Raw genomic sequence first — 19,234 nt, 5'->3', positions numbered from 1 at the left:
CTATCGGTCAAGACGGCCCTGTACGAGAGAGCTGCTTATGCTCCCGAGGTTATCCTCGGCTGATTACGCGACCTTTGGTAGCCTCTTGCCTGTCACGTAGGTGTCACGACGGGGTCGGCGACAACTTTCCGCGTACGAGAGGTGTCGGTTTCGACGCTGCATATACCCTGCTGCCGCGTCGACAACCATAATTACGCTCTTGCGCCGGGTAGCGTTCCTAGTGGTGGTTTCTTCGTTTTCTTTCGTCGTCGTGGCTGCCGGTACCACAGGATGTCCGGGATCCAATCAGTAGGCAGCCTATCTTGTCCACTTACGTAGCGTAGGCTCGGGGTAAAAATTATTGTAATCGGCCTTTCTTATTGTTTATTTGTTGGTTGATAATAATCGAGGTCGGTGAACTCGGAGATTTGGGTAATTGCAGAAAAATTGGTTGGACGCGTTGTTATAATCAATAAAAAGATGTATATTATGTTTATGTTGGAAAGAGTTGTGCTCAGTCAATTATGTAATTGAATTAGACAGAGTTTAATTGTACAGTATTTAATTTAAATTATAAATTAAATGTTTTAATTCATGACTTTGAAGTAATTCAGATGACAATTATTTTAATCACGAGTGTAATTGAGTATGACTATTATGTTATATCTAATATAACTCGAAAACAATGTAATTGAATTACAATATAATTCCAATGCAATATAATACAATTGCAATACAATTCAAAAATAATACAACACAATTATAGCCTATAATAATTCAAAAACAAACATAACTCAAAAAACAATGTAATTCCAGTACAATTAAATCGATTTACAATACAATTCAATCACTGTACAATTACAATTCCTTGACTAATTCAATTCCAGTTCTATACAACCCTAACAGTACATAATCGATAACCTACTGTCCCGTTTATTAATTTAAGAGCATATCAATCCAGTTACCTGTACAATCAAATACAATCCACACTCTAGTAATCTGTAAGGGCGTACAACTCCTTCATTTTACATCTTCGAAATCGTGTAACGATCTCACGCCGCGCCGTTGTAAGATCGAATCGCGTTTCACTGCTCGCTCAACACCGTAGAGACATACATACATGCACGCATACATGCATACACACCCCGGAGTTATTGAACAAGATATAGAGCCGGTGGTGAGTCGGTGAAACGGCTGGAATTTTTTAATGAATCAGGAGAGATCCCCTGATACGTGGCTGGCGAACGCGGGACGGGACGACCACGAGCGGCGACCGCGACGAGCAGCATTTCCTGCAGAGATAACAGAAGTAACGCGAGCCGATCGCCGCTCGTATCGTTTTGATCCGATTCCGAGCGACGACGAGTTTCTACGCGGCTACGCGTGACACCGCAAACACAATTATTCGATGATCGCGTGTGCGCCGTGCGATTGTAACATCTCAAGATATACATGTAGAATCAGTGCGATAGAGTCAGACTGCTCAATTTGCCTAACTCCAAGGTAACTGACTTCATCTGCTGTTGGAGCAGATTAATAATTATTTTATTCTATTGCTTAACTCCAAGGTAACTGATTTTATCTGACGTTGGATCAGATTGTTAATTATTTTATTTTATTGTTTAAGTGTATGGAAGCTAATTTTATCTGACGTTGGAGCAGATCGATAATTATTTCATTTTATTGCTTAACCGTGAGGAAGCTGATTTTATCTGACGTTAGATCAGATTCATAATTATTTTATTTTATTGCTTAACTGTAAGGAAGATAATTTTATTTAATGTTAGATCAGATTGATAATTATTTTAATCACGAGCTGTGATGGTATGTTACTGACTTACGATGTAATTGGTTTAAGATGTAATTCAAATACATTGTAACTGATTTGCATTGTAATTCCAATAAATTATAACTAATTTACAATGTAATTCTAACAAATTGTAAATGATTTACAATGTAATTCCAATAAATTGTAACCGATTTACAATGTAATTTCAGTACAATCTCACTGATTTACAATGTAATTAAAATATAATATAATTAAATTGCAATGTCATAACAAAAACTACGTAATTGGATTGCAATTCATTTTCAGTACAGTGGTAATTTCAATACAATGTAATTGAATTGCAATGCAATTTATATACAATGTAATACAAATAGAATACAATTAAATTGCACTGCACTTTCAATATAATAGAAATTGATTTACAATTTAATTTAAAAAGAATGTAATTGCAATACAATGGTAATTGAATTACAAGGTAATTTATATACAATGGTAACTGGATTACATCATAATCCATATACAATGTAATAAACCAATGCAATTAATATAATTAAAATACGATGTAATTTATAATACAACATAATTAAATTACAATGTAATTCATAACACAAGGCAACAAATTACAGCATTATCAAAATGAAAATCCAGAGTCAAATCCATTCTCGAATATAATAAATATCAAAATTTGTATATCGATGCTACAATTGAAACTAACCGAAGTAAAAGCACCCCTTACCCCCCCCCCCCCATGTCCCCTCATAAGCTAGAAAACGTATCAAACCGATCGACGTAAAACGACGATCGAATCGTCTCATTATCCTCCATGAAACATTAGCAACGCGTAGACGAAACAGTTCTCGTATAATGAACCGAAATCGAGTTCGCCTCTGCCAGTCGTCGATTCATCTTCGAACCTCTTGTTCTGGCTTCGATTGCGCAACGCTTTCCGGCATATATGTATACGGCATACATCCGTTCGGGGCTGATGGCCGATTCGCATGACGATGCCGTGGGGCTCGTTATGTTAATTCCGTGGCCCGCTGGTAATTCTATTTAATAAGAGAACGCGGGGCTCGCGCGCCGGATTTCACGTCCAATAAATTATGTAAATCGCGGCCGAGAAATCGGAAATTCGACCGTGCAAATTCGATTCGCGATGGAAACTCGCTGCGCCGCGCTGCGCCGCGTCGCGCTCCGGGCACCGATAATTACTCGCATTACCTCCGAGTAAATCGCCGCGAATTCTCGATCCCTCCTCCTGCTCCTCCTCCTTGCCGCCGAGACCTCGCGGCCACTATGCTCATAGTGCATCGAGGCGGGCTTAACCCTCTCAGTGCCGGGCGAAGAAATTTGGCTAAATTTCACGGTTTTAGTAGGGTTTGGTAAAAGGCTCATGAAGACCAAACGAAAAGCAATATTTACGTAATTCACAAAGCAGTGTATCAACACTTTACCGACCGCATGTTTGTGCAGTGAAACGTCGCCAGGAGCCGGCAATATTTTGGAAGATACACTTTGCCGTCCGCACTATTTGTAAACATTTCCTCGCTCGAAGAAGGCTTTACGTAAATTCATGAAATAATTCAACGGTATTATACGACAATATTTATTCCTTTGTGCGATAGTTATTGAAACGTACAAATATAAAACAAAATTCATCACAACATTATAAACGTGAGTGTCACCGGCAAATAACGACTGGCATACCAATGAGACCACATGGCACCATGGTGGAGAGAGCCTCGCGCTGGTGACCCCACCACCTCCTCGTAGCCCCCGCTGGTAACGTCGCGACTCCAACAACCCGAAAGGGTGGTTGAAGGCAGGTTTTCCCCTGCCCAGCGCGCACATCTTCCAGGTGAGCTTTCATTTGAAATTTCAGTTTAGTTAGAGTTTATTAATGAAATTTTGTTGTTGAACTTAGATTAGTCAGAAGTTGGGGGTAATTATGATCTAAGTTTTAACAAGTAAACTCGATGATTTTGAGTTTTAATCATCACAATTGTAGCCTGATCCAAAGAGCTAGCTCTTGAGCTCGAACTACACCAGAATCCTTCTTTTTCGTCCTACCTCGGATCAACGGTGGTCCTTAATCTCCCGCGGACCGGCGCACAGTGGTGGAAAAGCCTGAAATCATGGTCGAAACCCTAAAAATCGAAGTTGTCCGTGGGGGAGTTTTTGACTTACGGATTGGATACTTTAATAATGACTCCGTATGATGGGAAAAACCAAATGACCCATACTTTTATACCTGAACGACAATTTCACCTCGAACTTCGAGTTTCTTGGGCAGTCATTACTCGCGAGCGTGAGCGACAGTACGAAGCGCATATCGTGAAGCTTGTAACTTTTGGTGGAAGTTCTTTCTTTCCGCGAGAGGATCACCCCCGCGGGCGACGGTTAATTACAATTGGCAAGCGTGCGGCGCGCTCGGTCACTACACCGGCAATTAGTCATGCTCGACAATGGTGCGCGTTGCCGGCACCGCGGCCCGGCGGGAATGATCGATAGCGGTGTGCCTCGTTGCTGGACAAGCATCCGACGACTAGCACGATGATTGCCGTGCCGCGGTAATAATCCTCCGTTCCGCGGAGGAACCGGTGATTAATATGCGCGGTTTCGCGGTGCGTTTTCTCGGCCGATTGGGAAATTCCTTTATTCTTCTCACAGGAAATTGCTTTTGTTTCGTTCGTGGATATAATGATTGGCACGATGATCGTTTAATTTCCTAATTGACAAGGAAATTATTTACAATTTATAGGTTCATGTTTTTTTGATATTTTAAGGGTGCTGGGCAACCCTTGCTTTAATTTAAATGTTTCACGGTTACTGGGCCAGTTCTGGTGACATAATATTTTACCTCTTTTTGATGATATTTTGAAAGACAATATATAAATATAATGTGTAAATATAACGTGTAAATATAACGTGTAAATATATAAATATAATATATAACCTTGACGTATAAATGTATTTTATATATAACATATAAACATCAAATATAAATATATAATGATGATATAAAAATATATAAATGTAATATAAAGATATTAGAAATATTTTTTAGAAAGTGAAAGAAATGTGCATATTTTTTAAATATACATATATGTGGTCAAGACACATAACAATCTTTTATTTAATGCAGATACATTATGTACACTTTGCAACACATTTATCAACATAATACATAACAAATAAACAAACTATTATTGTTACTATTCTTATTATTTGTATTATTAATAATTATCATTACAAAGATCAACGTATCGAGAAAGCAACACCTGCCACTCCACTCGTCGCGTTAAAAAATAACAAAAATTTCCACCGACCACAAATCAACGCGCGAGCGATAAAATCGGCTGAAAAGTCGTATCGCAAAAAGTACATCGCAGCGTCGAAAATAAAAGAAGATCGTCCTTTCGGGGACCAGGCTTTCCTTCTTAATGGGTTCGGCGACGATCTACTTAGCACCCTTTTAATTACCGTCGAGCGACATTTTCCTCACGGTGCTCGCTCGGTCCACTTTCTCCGTAGGCACTTGTGCCGTCGGTTACGCGAGTTATAGTAGCCGCGTCCGTTCGGAACAAAAGAACGAGGAGAGCAACGGCTCGGCAAAAGCCGACGATAAAAGCGCGGCCCGAACGAGCATTCGGCGATCATTTAGGTCAGGCCGGCTCGTGATGCCCGAGCGCAGCCCGGGACCGGCGGAGAGGCCCGGGCTGCCGCGGCCGTTCAGAGGCCGAGAAAGAAAGTACACCCGGTCGACGGGATCGCGAACCCGGTGGACCGGCTCCGTTCGTGCTGTTTCGCGAACGCGCGCAGCCTTGTAAGCCCGGAGTTTTATATCCTGGCAAACCGGCGCAATAAAGCCCCGCTCACGCACCGGCCGACCGCGCTCGAACAATGCGAAAATCTCGGGAAATCGGTTCTTCCAAAATCGTTCTTAACGATATATGCGTAATCTGCAGTGTTTATTTTTATTTAAAAAAAATTCTGAAAATTTTATAAAGTAACCCTCGATAACTATTATAACTATTTTGATTATGCTAATATTAATATTAAGAATAAAAATGTTCATTCTTTAACGCGATTAACCCTTTATCGTGCAATGAAAAATAAAATCGAGAACGCAAAATAAAAGTGGACGATAACTAGACCGATAATCTTTATACAAAATAAAAATTATACAAACCAATTCTAAAGAACTAAGGATGTTAATAAAAATCATTTTCTACTTCCAATGATTTCAAGAAATGTAGGAAAAATTAAGAAATGTCCTTAAATCCTTGAAACACCCTCATCGTCTGGATCTTCGCCTAATCATTTCGATCATGGCCCAAAATACGCAGTCGATCAATAAAAATTAAAAGAATAACAACAATAGTAATATATAGGAATAGTAACAATACTGTATAATAATAGTATAGTATAACAATAAGTATAATAATATAATAATAATCATTATAGTATAATAATAAGTATAATAATATAATAACAAGTATAGTGCAATACTAAGCATAATAACATAATAATAAGTATAGTACAATACTAATATAATAATATTATAATAATCACTATAGTACAATACTAAGTATAATAATATAATAATAATCACTATAGTACAATACTAAGTATAATAACATAATAATAATCATTATATTGTAGTATAATTCTAAGCATAATGATATAATAATAACTATAGCATAATAACAAGTGCAATAATAGTCATAATCGAAGAATCGGTCCGTTCGATCGTGGAGCACGAAGAAACGCTAAAACAAAAGGATAACGAAGCGGCGGAACGGATGATCGAACGATCGGTCGTCCGACGTCTGATTAATAGTAGCCGGTACGCGAAAGGGACAGCTGATTTGTAAATTTCTTTCGTGCGGCCGCGATCGAGACATTATTTTTCCGCGCGTGAAGCGCGCGGCCGTGGCCGGTCATAAATCGACGGAGAGGCGTGCACATTTGATCATACATTGAAGAAAAAGAAAGTAGATTTTAAAACCTTGTTATTTTGGGACACGGAGTTTCTGATCCGGTTCTGGTATCCCGCGTGAGTCATTAACACTTCGGTGTGCCGGGCCGATCGTGTGCGCGGTGCTTGCAGCAAGCGGAGCCATCGGTGCGCACCCGGTGCATGCCCCGGTATGTTTGCATTAATTCCGTTCGGGATGTCGCGGCGCAAAAACCGCGCCGGGAATCGCTTCCTAATTGAACGGGCGTGGCCGATTTTTCTTTTCTCGGTGGCGAAATAATTGTCAGCGTATGTATGAACTTTTAGCGTTCGCTGATTTTCGAAATGACGGTGACGTTTGCATTTAAGGTATATTGATACGGATATACTTTAGGCGATTAGGGTATTAAAGATTGACAATCCTGTGAAATTAAAAATTTCGATACTTTTCACTCGAGATTGGTCTATAACTTTCATCATGATTTATCATAGTTTTTATTTTAAAAATTATTAAAAGTGTAGCTGCTATGTGATTTACAAGATTTAATTTCATGCACATAAAATACACTTCGCCATATGGATAACAATAGAAATATTAGTTAGAAAGTTAGTATAGTATAGAATATTGTATAGTCAAAAAAGTTAGAAAGCATAGTATAGTATAGAAAGTTATATTATTTTATATATAATTATTATTAAAATTATATTATTTTATATGTCATTAATATTACTAAAATTGTATTAAAGTTAAAGAGAAATTTTGATCGTGATTTTTATTGGAGGATACATGCATTAAAAGTAAATCATTCAGAATTTAAAGAAATCCAATCTTGACATTGTTATAAAACAATATACATTATACAGATAGTAATATTAACGTGTTCGAATAATTTAGTATACTGATTGAGGACTCTGTTGCATTTAGTAAAATTTAGCAAAACATTGTCGTCGATCTTCGAAAACGACAGTGAAAGGATTCAGAGTCTACGGAGTCGAAGGTTCCGACAATGTGCTTACAGATCCTAACAAGATGTTAATGAATAGTCCAAGCATCATCTTGGATAATGTTCAGCATCCGCGACGGCGAATAACAGGTGCTACTTACCGAAGAGATTGAATGATTGCTATTGATTGATCAGACGCTATCCCGTTGAATACACTGCTGAGCAAAATTATAGCATAAGACTACATTGTACAAAAATTGACCGACTTTGACTGACGATAACTCCGCTTTAAATTATCGTGGGACGGCGATCTTTTTTTTAAATTAAAGCTTGAAATGTATACTTTAAGATAGAATTTTAATTTTCAAAAATATAATCTGAATTTCAAATTTATTGCATTTTTGTCACCGTAGTCTTTTGAAAAAGAAGCTATTTTTATCGCATTGAAAATTTCGAACTTTGACGATACGCACGGGCTTTGTAAAATTTGTTAGCAATTTGTCGATTTTTTTGCAACGTTACAGCAGTTTGAAGCAACCGTCACATTGCTGTTACGAAATCAAAGCTTGTATTAACATGAGTTACTTTAAACTATTGTAACTTTGTAAAAAATAATCGCAGCTGAGTAGAATTTTTTTTAAATTAAAGAAGAAGAATTGTACTTTATTTCACCGTGAATCTGCATTACGGAAGAAAGATTTATAAAGTCTGTGCATTTTGACAAACTTGGTAATGATCAATATGACAAACATGACTTCGTAATTAAAGAGCTACGGTGTAAAAAATGCATCATACTTAAAATTCAGTTTAATCATCTCAAAGTAGAGATTTCAAGCTTTAATTTAAAAAAAAATTCGTCATCCTACGATAATTTGTCGCAAAGATATCGTCAGTCAAAGTTAGTCTATTTCTATCCAAGATTTGTCCACGCTATAATTTCGCTGAGCAGCATATTTTAATAAACTGGGACTTATTTTAAGGCCCAAATTCTCAAGAACTCTTCTATACCCATCAAAATTGTTTAAACAACAACCGCTTACTCCAAAGTCCAAATCTGCGTACCCGAACACCAGCTAGGACACGAAAGGACCCGGTGGGCCTCATGGAAGTCCCAAAGTCTCTCGGGGTCAAGAATCCCGGACCCCGCCAAGGTCGACGCCGGGGCCCGAACTTTCCCCAGAAAACTCGAGGGCCAAACAAACCCGGCGGCGACGCGCGTTCCATAGGCCGGGACTCTCTCGGGGCCTTCTAGAAGCGCCGTCGCCGATAAGAATGGGCCGGCGCGCAGAAAGCGAAGAAAAAATGGGTCACACAGCCGGGGCCCCGCGTATCGTCCTGACGAACAAGTCACTCTCTCGCAAACTGTCTCCGAGGCACCTTGGACGGGTCCTCGGTTGCGCGATAGGTGGGTCAGCCTCGGCCAGTGTTCTTCGTCGCCGCGGTGAGTCATTCCCGGGCCTCGCGGCATTGCGGCTTGGCGCCAGTGTTACGCAACACGCAACACGAGCTGGGGCACCCGAGGGTCCCCACCGGGCTCCGGGAGCACGGCTGCAACGGCGCGACGAGCACAGTGGGTCCAATCGCCATTCCAGAAAATAGAAAACCATTTCTCGTTGCTCTTTTGTCGCTTTATTTATACTGCGATCTGCATTTTTTAAATCCTTATTTTATTGATATATGTAAGATTCAGTAATGTATAATAATTATAATATTATAATAATGTTATTATAGTAATATTTATATTATAATAATGTTATTATAGTAATATTTATATTATAATTAATAGTGCAATTATAATATTATAATAATGTTATTATAGTAATATTTGTACTATAATTAATGTTGCAATTATAATATTATAATAATGTTATTACAGTAATATTTGTTCAATAACTAATATTGTAATTCTAATTTACAAAATTATGTTTTTGTTCTAAAAATCTCGAAGACGATACCAATCTAAAAAAATCATGTTCTCACCTAAAAAGCAATTTTCTCAACACACGAAAATATTTTCTTTTGCAACCTTGTCGCAGCCCACGCCGCGCTCTCACAATTCTCTCGGAGCATCTCCGTCGTCTTTACGAACCCGTCTCCGATATTTTCGGCTGCGTAAACTGCTTTCTCTATTTGCGCGCGAGGCGAGAATCACGGCCGATCGATCCCGGCCCGCATTTAACCGTAAAGAACCGCGACGAACCGGCGCGGCGCCGCGAGAGGGTAGTGATTTGCAAACTCGCGGAACAAACGCCGGACCCCGGTAATGGAGGGTAAGATTACGAACGAGTTGTTTGTGCTTCCCCGGTTGATCGCCGGCTATCGGCGCATAATCTCACGGCAATCCTGACACGGTATCGCGGCTCGAATCGTAATCATCCCGCCTCGAATTGCGAGGGGGCCTATCGTCTATGAAGAAACCGTCGGCCTTTTTTACGCCGCTCAACGAGCTGCAAATTCACGGTTCTTGCGAGCCGGTCAGAGGTTTCTGTCCTTCCGACGCGCTCGGGCTTTTACTTAAACACGGTGCTATGCCGATAACGCGTGAATGATCCGATATCCATCTCGTACAAAAAATTGCGAAAACGTTCCCTTCGCAGACCCTTGTCCTTTTAATTCGCGAGCGGAGCGTCTTCGAGAATCGCCGTCTTCGAGATTCGAGGATCTTTCACGCGTCGAGCACCGCGCGAACGACTCCGGGCGTCCGCCGCATCGAAGCATAAACGTGGCTTCTTTATCCTTGTAAATGTTCTGCGCGCGTAATTGCGAATTTTTTCCCGTCATTTTTGGATTGAAAAATGAAGGTTTTAATTCGCGGACGTTTAATTTTTGACCGAAACATAGTAAAGATTTGAACACCTGTAATTCCGCTAAAAGCTATCGAAAATCTATGATATTTCTCTTAAATTAAAGCTTGAAATCTCTACTTTATAATAGTATAGTCTAATTTTTAATATCATTCATCACTACGATTATGGTATCCGAAATCTGAACGCATGAAACACCGATCGTGATACCGAAAAAGTGCAAATTTTAGCGCCCTCTAGAAATTTGTAAAAAATTTTTTCGTGCATGCCATTTATAGCGTTTCAAAGTTTAATCTTTTCTCTTTAATTTAAGGGCCGAATCAAGATTCTGCGATTTTTTCTCTCAATGTTACAGCATTTTAAATGACAAGCTGCACTAGGGGGTCGCACGGTCAAAACTCCACAAGTTTCACTCGCGCGCGCGTGTCTTATGTATTGTTAATATACTATTATTATTTTACTTGCATTTCTTCCGATAATCTTAACACAACCTTCTTTCGTTCAGTGAAGGTAGAAAATATTCCGCGCGAAGAGTCCATGGACAGTGTGCGACGCATCGGACAGCGAAACGTGTTAATCGGTTCAAGGAACTGTTCCGGGGCCATCCTTCGGGCCCAAAGTTAATCCGGCCCCCGGGGAACGTTACGATCCGGCGGGGTTTACGATCGAACTCCCCCAGACGTTCCGATAATGTACCCGGGAATAAATCTTCGGGCCCTGGTTGTTTCGAACGCGGCGCGCACACGTGCACGGTTCGCAGCCGCTCTCGCGGGTTTCGGCTCTCACGCCTCCGCTCGAGCTCGGAGCCTATGTAGCTCTTGCTTCGTGAGATTTCGTGAGCCACGCGTCCGACGGTCGGGGAGAGAATGAGAGAGAGAGAGAGAGAGAGAGAGAGAGAGAGAGAGCGAAATAGAGAGCATGCAGTAATACAATGATATCATTCTATATTTATTAACAATCGTCTTTCTTTTTGTTACAGGTAAGACAGCCTCCTACAAGTCTTTTCCGTTGCTGCGATTCTCACCTGTGGTAAATATACAAGTCCCAGCTAATTATACTCCTGGAAATTTATTTCTATTATTTCTTTTTCTTAGAAAAATTCTAGCTTTCGATTTAGTAATTAATATTCATTAAAAAAATGTTGCCGAAATCGACCGATCATTTCTCTCCTCCAAAATAATTATGAAATCTCTAATCGTTTTAACTATAAAGAAAATTTTCGCAAAATAAATATCATAAAATATAAATATAATACTATAATAATGAAGCAATAAAATTTAAAAAAACGTGAAATTTATGCAACAACGTGTAAAATTTCACACTGAAATAAGAACAAAAACATACTGTTGCTAAAGGAATGTTTCAACCTTCAACCAGTGACGTGCAACTACGTCAATTCGACGGCTCGTTAGTCCACGAACAAAAAAGTCTGCAAAAAATTCGGTCGTCGCTCTCGAAGGTTAAACATTGTTATTACATAAAAAAAAAGACTGTTACGAAAGTTCAATAATTATCTCGTCAAGCCTGCGGCGCAGCGAGCTTCCGAAACGTCGAATAGACGTTCTCCTGTCTCCGTCGAATAGTCGAGACCGATACATCGTCCGTTCGATGGAGGATCGACGATAAATCACGACGCGAAAAAATTCGCATCGATTATCCGACTCATTTACACATAATAAAGTCGTAAACGGAATAAACGACAGCTGCGTTCCGGTGATTTCAACGCGTGGAAAGGCGAGCGCGCGCGCACGAAACTGTTCGCGAGCCGGTAATATCGAATCTCCATGGCGGCAAATTTCTTTCGTTAGCTGCTTAACTCCTTGCACTACCGTTCCTTTTATGCTGTGACGATTACCACTTATTTGTCCTTAATATTTTTAATGATAGGACCAGACAATTTTTATTTCTTGTATTGTCTTTTGTAGCACTTATTTGTCCTTAATATTTTCAATAATAGAACCAGACAATTTTTATTTTTTGTATTGTCTTTTGTAGCACTTATTTGTCCTTAATATTTTTAATAATAGTAGTAGACAATTTTTGTTTCTTGTATTATCTTTATTATTTACTTCCGTTTCTATATTTCGATAACAGAAGAATTTATTTTTACTTCGTCGTAGAAGAAATTAATAATATTTACATTTAGTACAGCTTGCATAAAGTCTTCACCACGAGTCTGACTCGTTATTGTTGTGCAAGAGGTTATGACGTCGCCTAAACATTACGCGCGGATGCTCGTAGAGCAGAGGTAACGCCGAGGCACTCTGTACACAGGGGTTCTGCGTGGCCTATTACAGAATTAGAATAAGATCGGACACGTGGAGCAGAGTTTTTTCAGGCACCCTAGGCGCCGAGTCGTTTATCAGTATACACGTATTTCGAACCTTGGATTCGACTATGACCACCCAAGGGCTTCCTGGTGGTAAACGGCTAAATATGGGGCACACGTTTCTCGAACGCCATTCATCTCTATCAGCATGAATGTTTAACTCGAATTTATCTATTTAATTCTTGACATCCGTTATCTTTGAGTTTTATACCAAATGTGATCATTTTGGTGATTTAATGATATCGAGTGTGGATTTTTGGTTGTTTATGACATATGAAGAGCTGTAATAACTTTTATTTAAATTTTTGTTTATAATATATTTATTCAATGATAATTTTTATTCATAAGAGACTTCTGTGTTAATATACAATATTGATAATTATCGTACATAATGGATCTGTGCAGTAGTAATATATTAATTATTTGTGTACCTAGTACATTAATAATAATATCATATTAATAATCTTTATGAATAATACATCTACGCAATAATAATATATCAATAATCGTATTATATATTCTATTTATTTAATGATAACATATCAATCATTTTTATGTGTAATGCGTCTTTGCATAAATAATATATTAATAACAATACTATATTAATAATCGTATTACAGATTCTATTTATTCAATGATAATATATCAATGATTTTTATGCATCTTCGTAGTAATAGTCTACTAATCATTTGCATAAACGAAATGTTAATAGCAATATTAAATTAATAATCTTTATATCTAAGCAATAATGATATATCCATAATCGTAATGCATAATAGATTTAAACAATAATAACATATCAATCATTTTTATAAAAAATTCAGCTAAGCAATAATAATAACAATCCTAACACATTTAAACAATAACAATAATAACACATTTAAGTAATAACAATACACCAACAATTCTTACTCAAATCTCAATTAATGAAAATAAATCGTGAAATAAAATATCTAATTGTCGACACAATTTAATCAAATCGCATACAAATCAGTAATGAAATTTCGACTTTCACCCGCAATTTGATCGCGTATCCGCAGACTGCACCGTGCCGATAATAACAGTCTCGACACTTCGAATATAAATACACGAAATAACGCGTTGCACGAGGCGTGGCCGGGCGTGCTCATTACGGCTACCGGTAATCTGCTCATCTCCGGCACGTTATCTGCCGTGTTCCACGCCTCCGAGCTCCCTACGGCCGCGTTCTCGTTTCTCCTACGGGCGTGTCACCGCGCCCGGCATTCAATTCAGCCCAGCTCCTCGGAGAGATAGACGGTCGCCCTCGGGTAGAGTGCAGAGTAATTTTTCCAGAAATCAGGAGCGAAATGTGCAATTTGCCGGCGCGCGGATCACACGGTGTTCACCGGGGCGCGGCCCCGGCCCCGGCGCGTCGATCGTCTGATAAAGATAGCCGGTCGATCCCGGCGCTGCGCCGCCGCCGCCGCCGCCGTCGCCGTCGTCGTCCACCTGTACCGTAATTTGAATAAAACATATTCCCCGTGTCTCGTTTACGATCTCGTAGCCCGCGGCCCCTACTCCGGCAGCTGATTAATTCGCAGTTCATTCGCTACACGCCAGTTTATCGGTAAACGCGTCAATTTACAACGTCGTTCGCCGTGCCACGACTTACTCTCCGCCGCGACAGGGAGCACGCCGCTACGCGATGACCACCCAGGCAAATACTCTCCTCTCTGCCCATCGGGGTCCATCGGGTGAAACCGCCGCACCGTGACCGTCCGTACCAAAAAACCGACCGCCAAATTGTTATTATCGTTGTAAAGAAACCCGCGTTTGCTGGAATCGCTGTCCACCTCTTTTTTTCTCCCTTTCTCTCTTCCGCGCAATCTCGTTTGCATAAATAAATAGTCGAGTCGGCTTTTCGATTTTATGCCGTTGATTCGGATGCTCTTTTAGGTGAGCCTCTTTGTTTATTTTATTAAATTTGAATGTGTTGGAAGTTGAACAAGTTTTTAATGTTTGTTATATTATGATAGTATGGTAATATGGTAGAATAAATTATTATACTAATATAATACTTATTGTTAGTATGATGGTACTTATAATACTATTATAATATTATAAAAATGCTATAATGTAATAGAATAAATATTATTCGTTATTAACTTGACCACCTTGAATATAAATATAACAAGATTAATATTATAATACTGTGCATTATTATATTACGGACATATATATTATATTATTATCTATATTTAATTAGTATTAGAATAATATTCTTCCAATACTGAGGTATTACATAACCTCGAAAACTAAATCTGTGATCCTTGAGATCGTGTAATTAATATTATAATATTATACCTTATTACATTACATATACATATATTATATTATTATCTACATTCCACAAGTATTATAATAACATCCCTACTATACCTCACATAACCTCGAAAACTAAATCTGTGATCCCTGAAAACGTGTAATTAATATTATAATATAGCTCACGTGGTACTATACCTCACATAACCTCGAAAACTAAATCTTCGATCTCAGAAAACCTGTAAAACTCGACTTGTACTCCAAAAGGCAGAAAACGAACATCTACACGTTCGAAGGTACTAAAAGTCTGTTGCTCGATCGGCGGCAATTCCCCCGGCGAACTAATTCAATCGGCTGGAACACGTTGCTCGGAGGATGCTAGGCGATCTCTACCCACGGGGAAACGATCGTTCCCCGTAGCAAGATAAAGTGTTTCGAAAGCGGAGAAACCGCGAGTGGAGAATCGGAGAGGTGGAAAAACGGAGTCGGTTCGTTCGTTGGTAGCGGTTTCTCGGTGAAGGGGTTGATGCAAAAGCGCAAGGGAGGATAAGTAGAAGGCAAGCCCCGGCTTGACTATAACGTAGGTGATTTCAGCAGAATTCATGGTTGCTTGATTACAAGTAATAAACCGAGCGTTAGGGACAAGATTTATGAGCATCTCCGGGCACCTATAGTCCCTGATCGCCACCCTGGGGCCTCTCGTTTTCTGTTCTTGTTTTACCGCGCTCGCGCGCGCGCGCACGCGGTCGAACCGGCCCCCTCGACGCTCTCGAATGACGCCCCGACATATTCAACGGGATCCAGCTGCTACGGCCTCGGATCTACGGCGAAGGCATCTCTTGTTCCGTCGATCACTCGCGATATGGTGGAATAGTAGAATATATTGTAGTTTGTCTTCCATGAATTTTTTAATATCTGAGTTTTATTGCGGGGGAGGTGTGAATGTTTTGCGTAGATGCGATAGAACATTTTTGAAGAGAACTATTTAAGGTTATGACAATTTTATAAATGTAGTATTTAGTAATTGCCTTTTGGAAACTTTTATAGACTTAAAGAATTAAGATAGTTAACAATTTTTTAACTCTGTATACTCAGTTTTATGAACGAAACATTTTCGATTTTGTGTGATCATTCGAGATGACAATTCGTCAGTCAATGCATGATACTAAATTATTTAATAACTTCGTACTCGGATTTTGTAAAAAAATATAGTATTATATAGTTGGCGACACTTTCACCTTTCATTTAAGCTAAATTTCAGAGAAATATCCCCCGAGAACATATTTAAAAATTTATTCGAACTTTGCCTTTTAAATCTTGTTAACACCTCGATATCAAAGATCGATTCCTTTTGTTTTACTAAAATGATTTCATTACTCCAATTGAATCTAATCTACCCTATCTTAAACTAGATACTTTCGTCTTCGATATAAGCTAAATTACACGAAAATATCCCCACAAGAACATATCTCAAAATTAATCCAAACCATCGCTCTGAATTCACGTAAATTTCCTTCTCTTTCCCTAGCCATCAAAGATTCTCACACATCCCCCTCCACCTTTTCATTAATTTATCCCCCATCCGCACAGACAACTAAAAACCTTACTACACAACGAAACAAATCCCCAACCCGTTTTGAACAACTCCACAAACGCCGATTCGTGTACTCGGCCCATCGAAGCGTGAGAATCGCGGACCTCCCAGCGAGAAATCGTCGCGCGATCCGCCATCGCGACGCTTTATCGTCGCCGGTTCGCTAACGAGACTCGAGCCACGCTGCCGGCGCGCCTCTGTTTCCTCGGCCACGATAACGCTGACCGTGTCGGCGCAGCGTTATCTCTTTGGTCCTAGGCGTCCCCGGGTGGATAATCGGTTGCCGAAGCGCCGGCTCCGATACGCCCTCGCCGCGGCAGAAGAGAAAAGAACCCCGGCCAGAGATAAACTAATGACGAATCCGTGCAACGATTTAGAAAAGTCCGCGCGCGCTCGCGCGTGCACGGAGGTTTCCCGGTGGAGACACCGCGGCTCCCGGTGATACGATAAACGGGAATGATGCACGGCCCGCGCGTGGACCCTGTCGTGCCGAGACCGCGCGCGTTTCGAGACGCGCGTTCTCCTCTCCTCGCTCGTGGGTGGACCGATCGACGTGGATTGATGGCTCGCTCCGGGCACGCCGGATGATTACAACCACGGAGAGTTTGTTCCGTGGTACGCCGAACCTGCCGCGCGCAGCTCTCCTGCAGAGACAATTTTAGACCCTGTTCGGGCTTATCGGGCCCGACAATTGTGGGCGGAGACGGTCCAAACGATGGGAACGATGGGAACCAGTTGGAATCGATGGTACTGGTGCTGTTTACCCGAGCATCTTCCAGGCGAACCTCGTTTACATCGACGATCCATCTCGTTCCCTGAAGAAACCGAACAGAGCGCTAAAATTGACCATTGATGCTCTCTATTTAATTTTTGAGTGAAGGGTTAGAGTCACTTGTTTTTAGAATTTCTACGTTTACTTTTATATTTGTAATTTCAGATTCATTTATCTTTTATTATTACTGTGTATTATTATCATTATGCTCCATTATTATTTATTATTATCATTATTAGTTATTATTTGTGATTACTATTTATTATTGTTATTATCACTTGTATTTATGTTTATGTATTTAGTTCAACAATACTCTATTTCTTGTAACCTATACAGTTTCGACTACATAATTGTTGAAGCCATGACGCTGCTTCCATTAAACATTGTTTAATATATATTTCTTTATTCGGACACAAGCTATCATAAAAATAGTTCTAAAATTTATGTAAATTCAATCTTGTAATTTTACGAAGATATGATAAATATTAAAACTTAGAGGGATGAAAAAATCTATGCACCAAAAACTTTATTTTATAGTATTTATTTATTTATTTATCTTCCGAGTGTTTTCTTTATAAACTTGTCTAGAGTTTCTCTTCTTTTCTTAACAAAGATTTCTATATGACACAGAACCCTTTTGTATTGCTCCACATACTTGAGACAAACGTTCTCCATTAGTATCGCATTTTTCTACAACAATTCAAAATTTCTCTAGATGCATAAAGGCTTCGTTCATATTTTTAACCCCTTACACTCGAATCCATTTTAACTGGAAATTTAATATAAAATTTCTAGCTTATAGGATTTTCATTCTATGCGACAAAGTGCAGCTTTACGAGTGCAAAGGGTTAATTATCTTATTATGTATCTATATCGACTTCTCGGTCGCAACAACATTGTAGTCAGATGACTAAAGCCTGCTATCCCCTAAAAAGGAGCACCCAATTACAACGCATCCCTCTCGACTCACAATGTCCGCTTAGAGCAGGGCTTCTTAAACTATGGGTCGCGACCCCAAATGGGGTCGCGTAGCAAAATTCTGCGACCTGAATCCACTTTTATTTTTGAAACTATAATAAATACAATTTTATAATTTTTTGTGCAATTTTTAATTTTAGATTTTTGTATGTTTCAAAACGAATTCTAAAACTATATATTTTCATATGTATATGTATATGTATATTGTTACCTAATAAATAAATCATCAAAAAATATTAATTTATTTTTCTTTTAGATTTGTATGGGGTCGTCAAGAAACTCGCAATCATAAATAGGGTCGTGAATGACAAAAGTTTAAGAAGCCCTGGCTTAGAGGGAAGATTCAATCGCGAAGGCTTCCAAAGTAGAATTCTTTCAACTGCGCGAACTAGCGGATTGTTCGAAAGTATAATACACGAGTTTCGAGTGCCGGCTGTATATACATATCGCTGCGAGAAGTTTTCGCGCGTCGGCAGCCACGGTTTCGCGCGTGTAAGGTTTCCAGACTTTCCTCCCGCGATATTTAACGCCCGACCGATTCGCAGCCGATAAGAAAAAGCGGTCGGCCTGGAAGCGAGAGCCACTTCTCTCGTTTTTTCTATCCACCTCTCTCTCTCTCTCCCTCTCTCTCTCTCTTTCTCTCTCTTGGTCGTTCTCTTGGTCGATCGTTTGGTCTCTCTCTTGATCGCTCTCTTTTTTCTCTGTCTCCGTTCAGGAGCATTTCTTTCGACGCCGGAAAAAGAGCAGAAGAAACGACAGAAGAAGAGAACGACGACGACGACGACGACGACGACGACGACGA

The 19,234-nt window shown here is 39.6% G+C and overlaps 1 protein-coding gene across 3 annotated transcripts in view; it reads left to right on the top strand.

The window, feature by feature from the left end:
* LOC144472335 (uncharacterized) overlaps nt 1–19,234 on the top strand; it is a 362,809-nt gene that overhangs the window by 274,424 nt on the left and 69,151 nt on the right. Inside the window, exon 4 of one of the 3 annotated variants that reach the window (XM_078185316.1) lies at nt 11,461–11,505. The exons of the other annotated variants lie outside the window; for them this stretch is intronic. Within the exon in view, the coding sequence (XP_078041442.1) occupies nt 11,461–11,505 (45 nt within the window). The remainder of the gene's footprint in view (nt 1–11,460; nt 11,506–19,234) is intronic. 3 annotated transcript variants of the gene reach the window in all.

This window comes from Augochlora pura, chromosome 7 (genome assembly GCF_028453695.1).
Source record: "Augochlora pura isolate Apur16 chromosome 7, APUR_v2.2.1, whole genome shotgun sequence".
Lineage (NCBI taxonomy): Eukaryota > Metazoa > Arthropoda > Insecta > Hymenoptera > Halictidae > Augochlora > Augochlora pura.
Note: the sequence above shows the minus strand (reverse complement) of the source record. Positions and strands in the feature narration are given on the sequence as shown.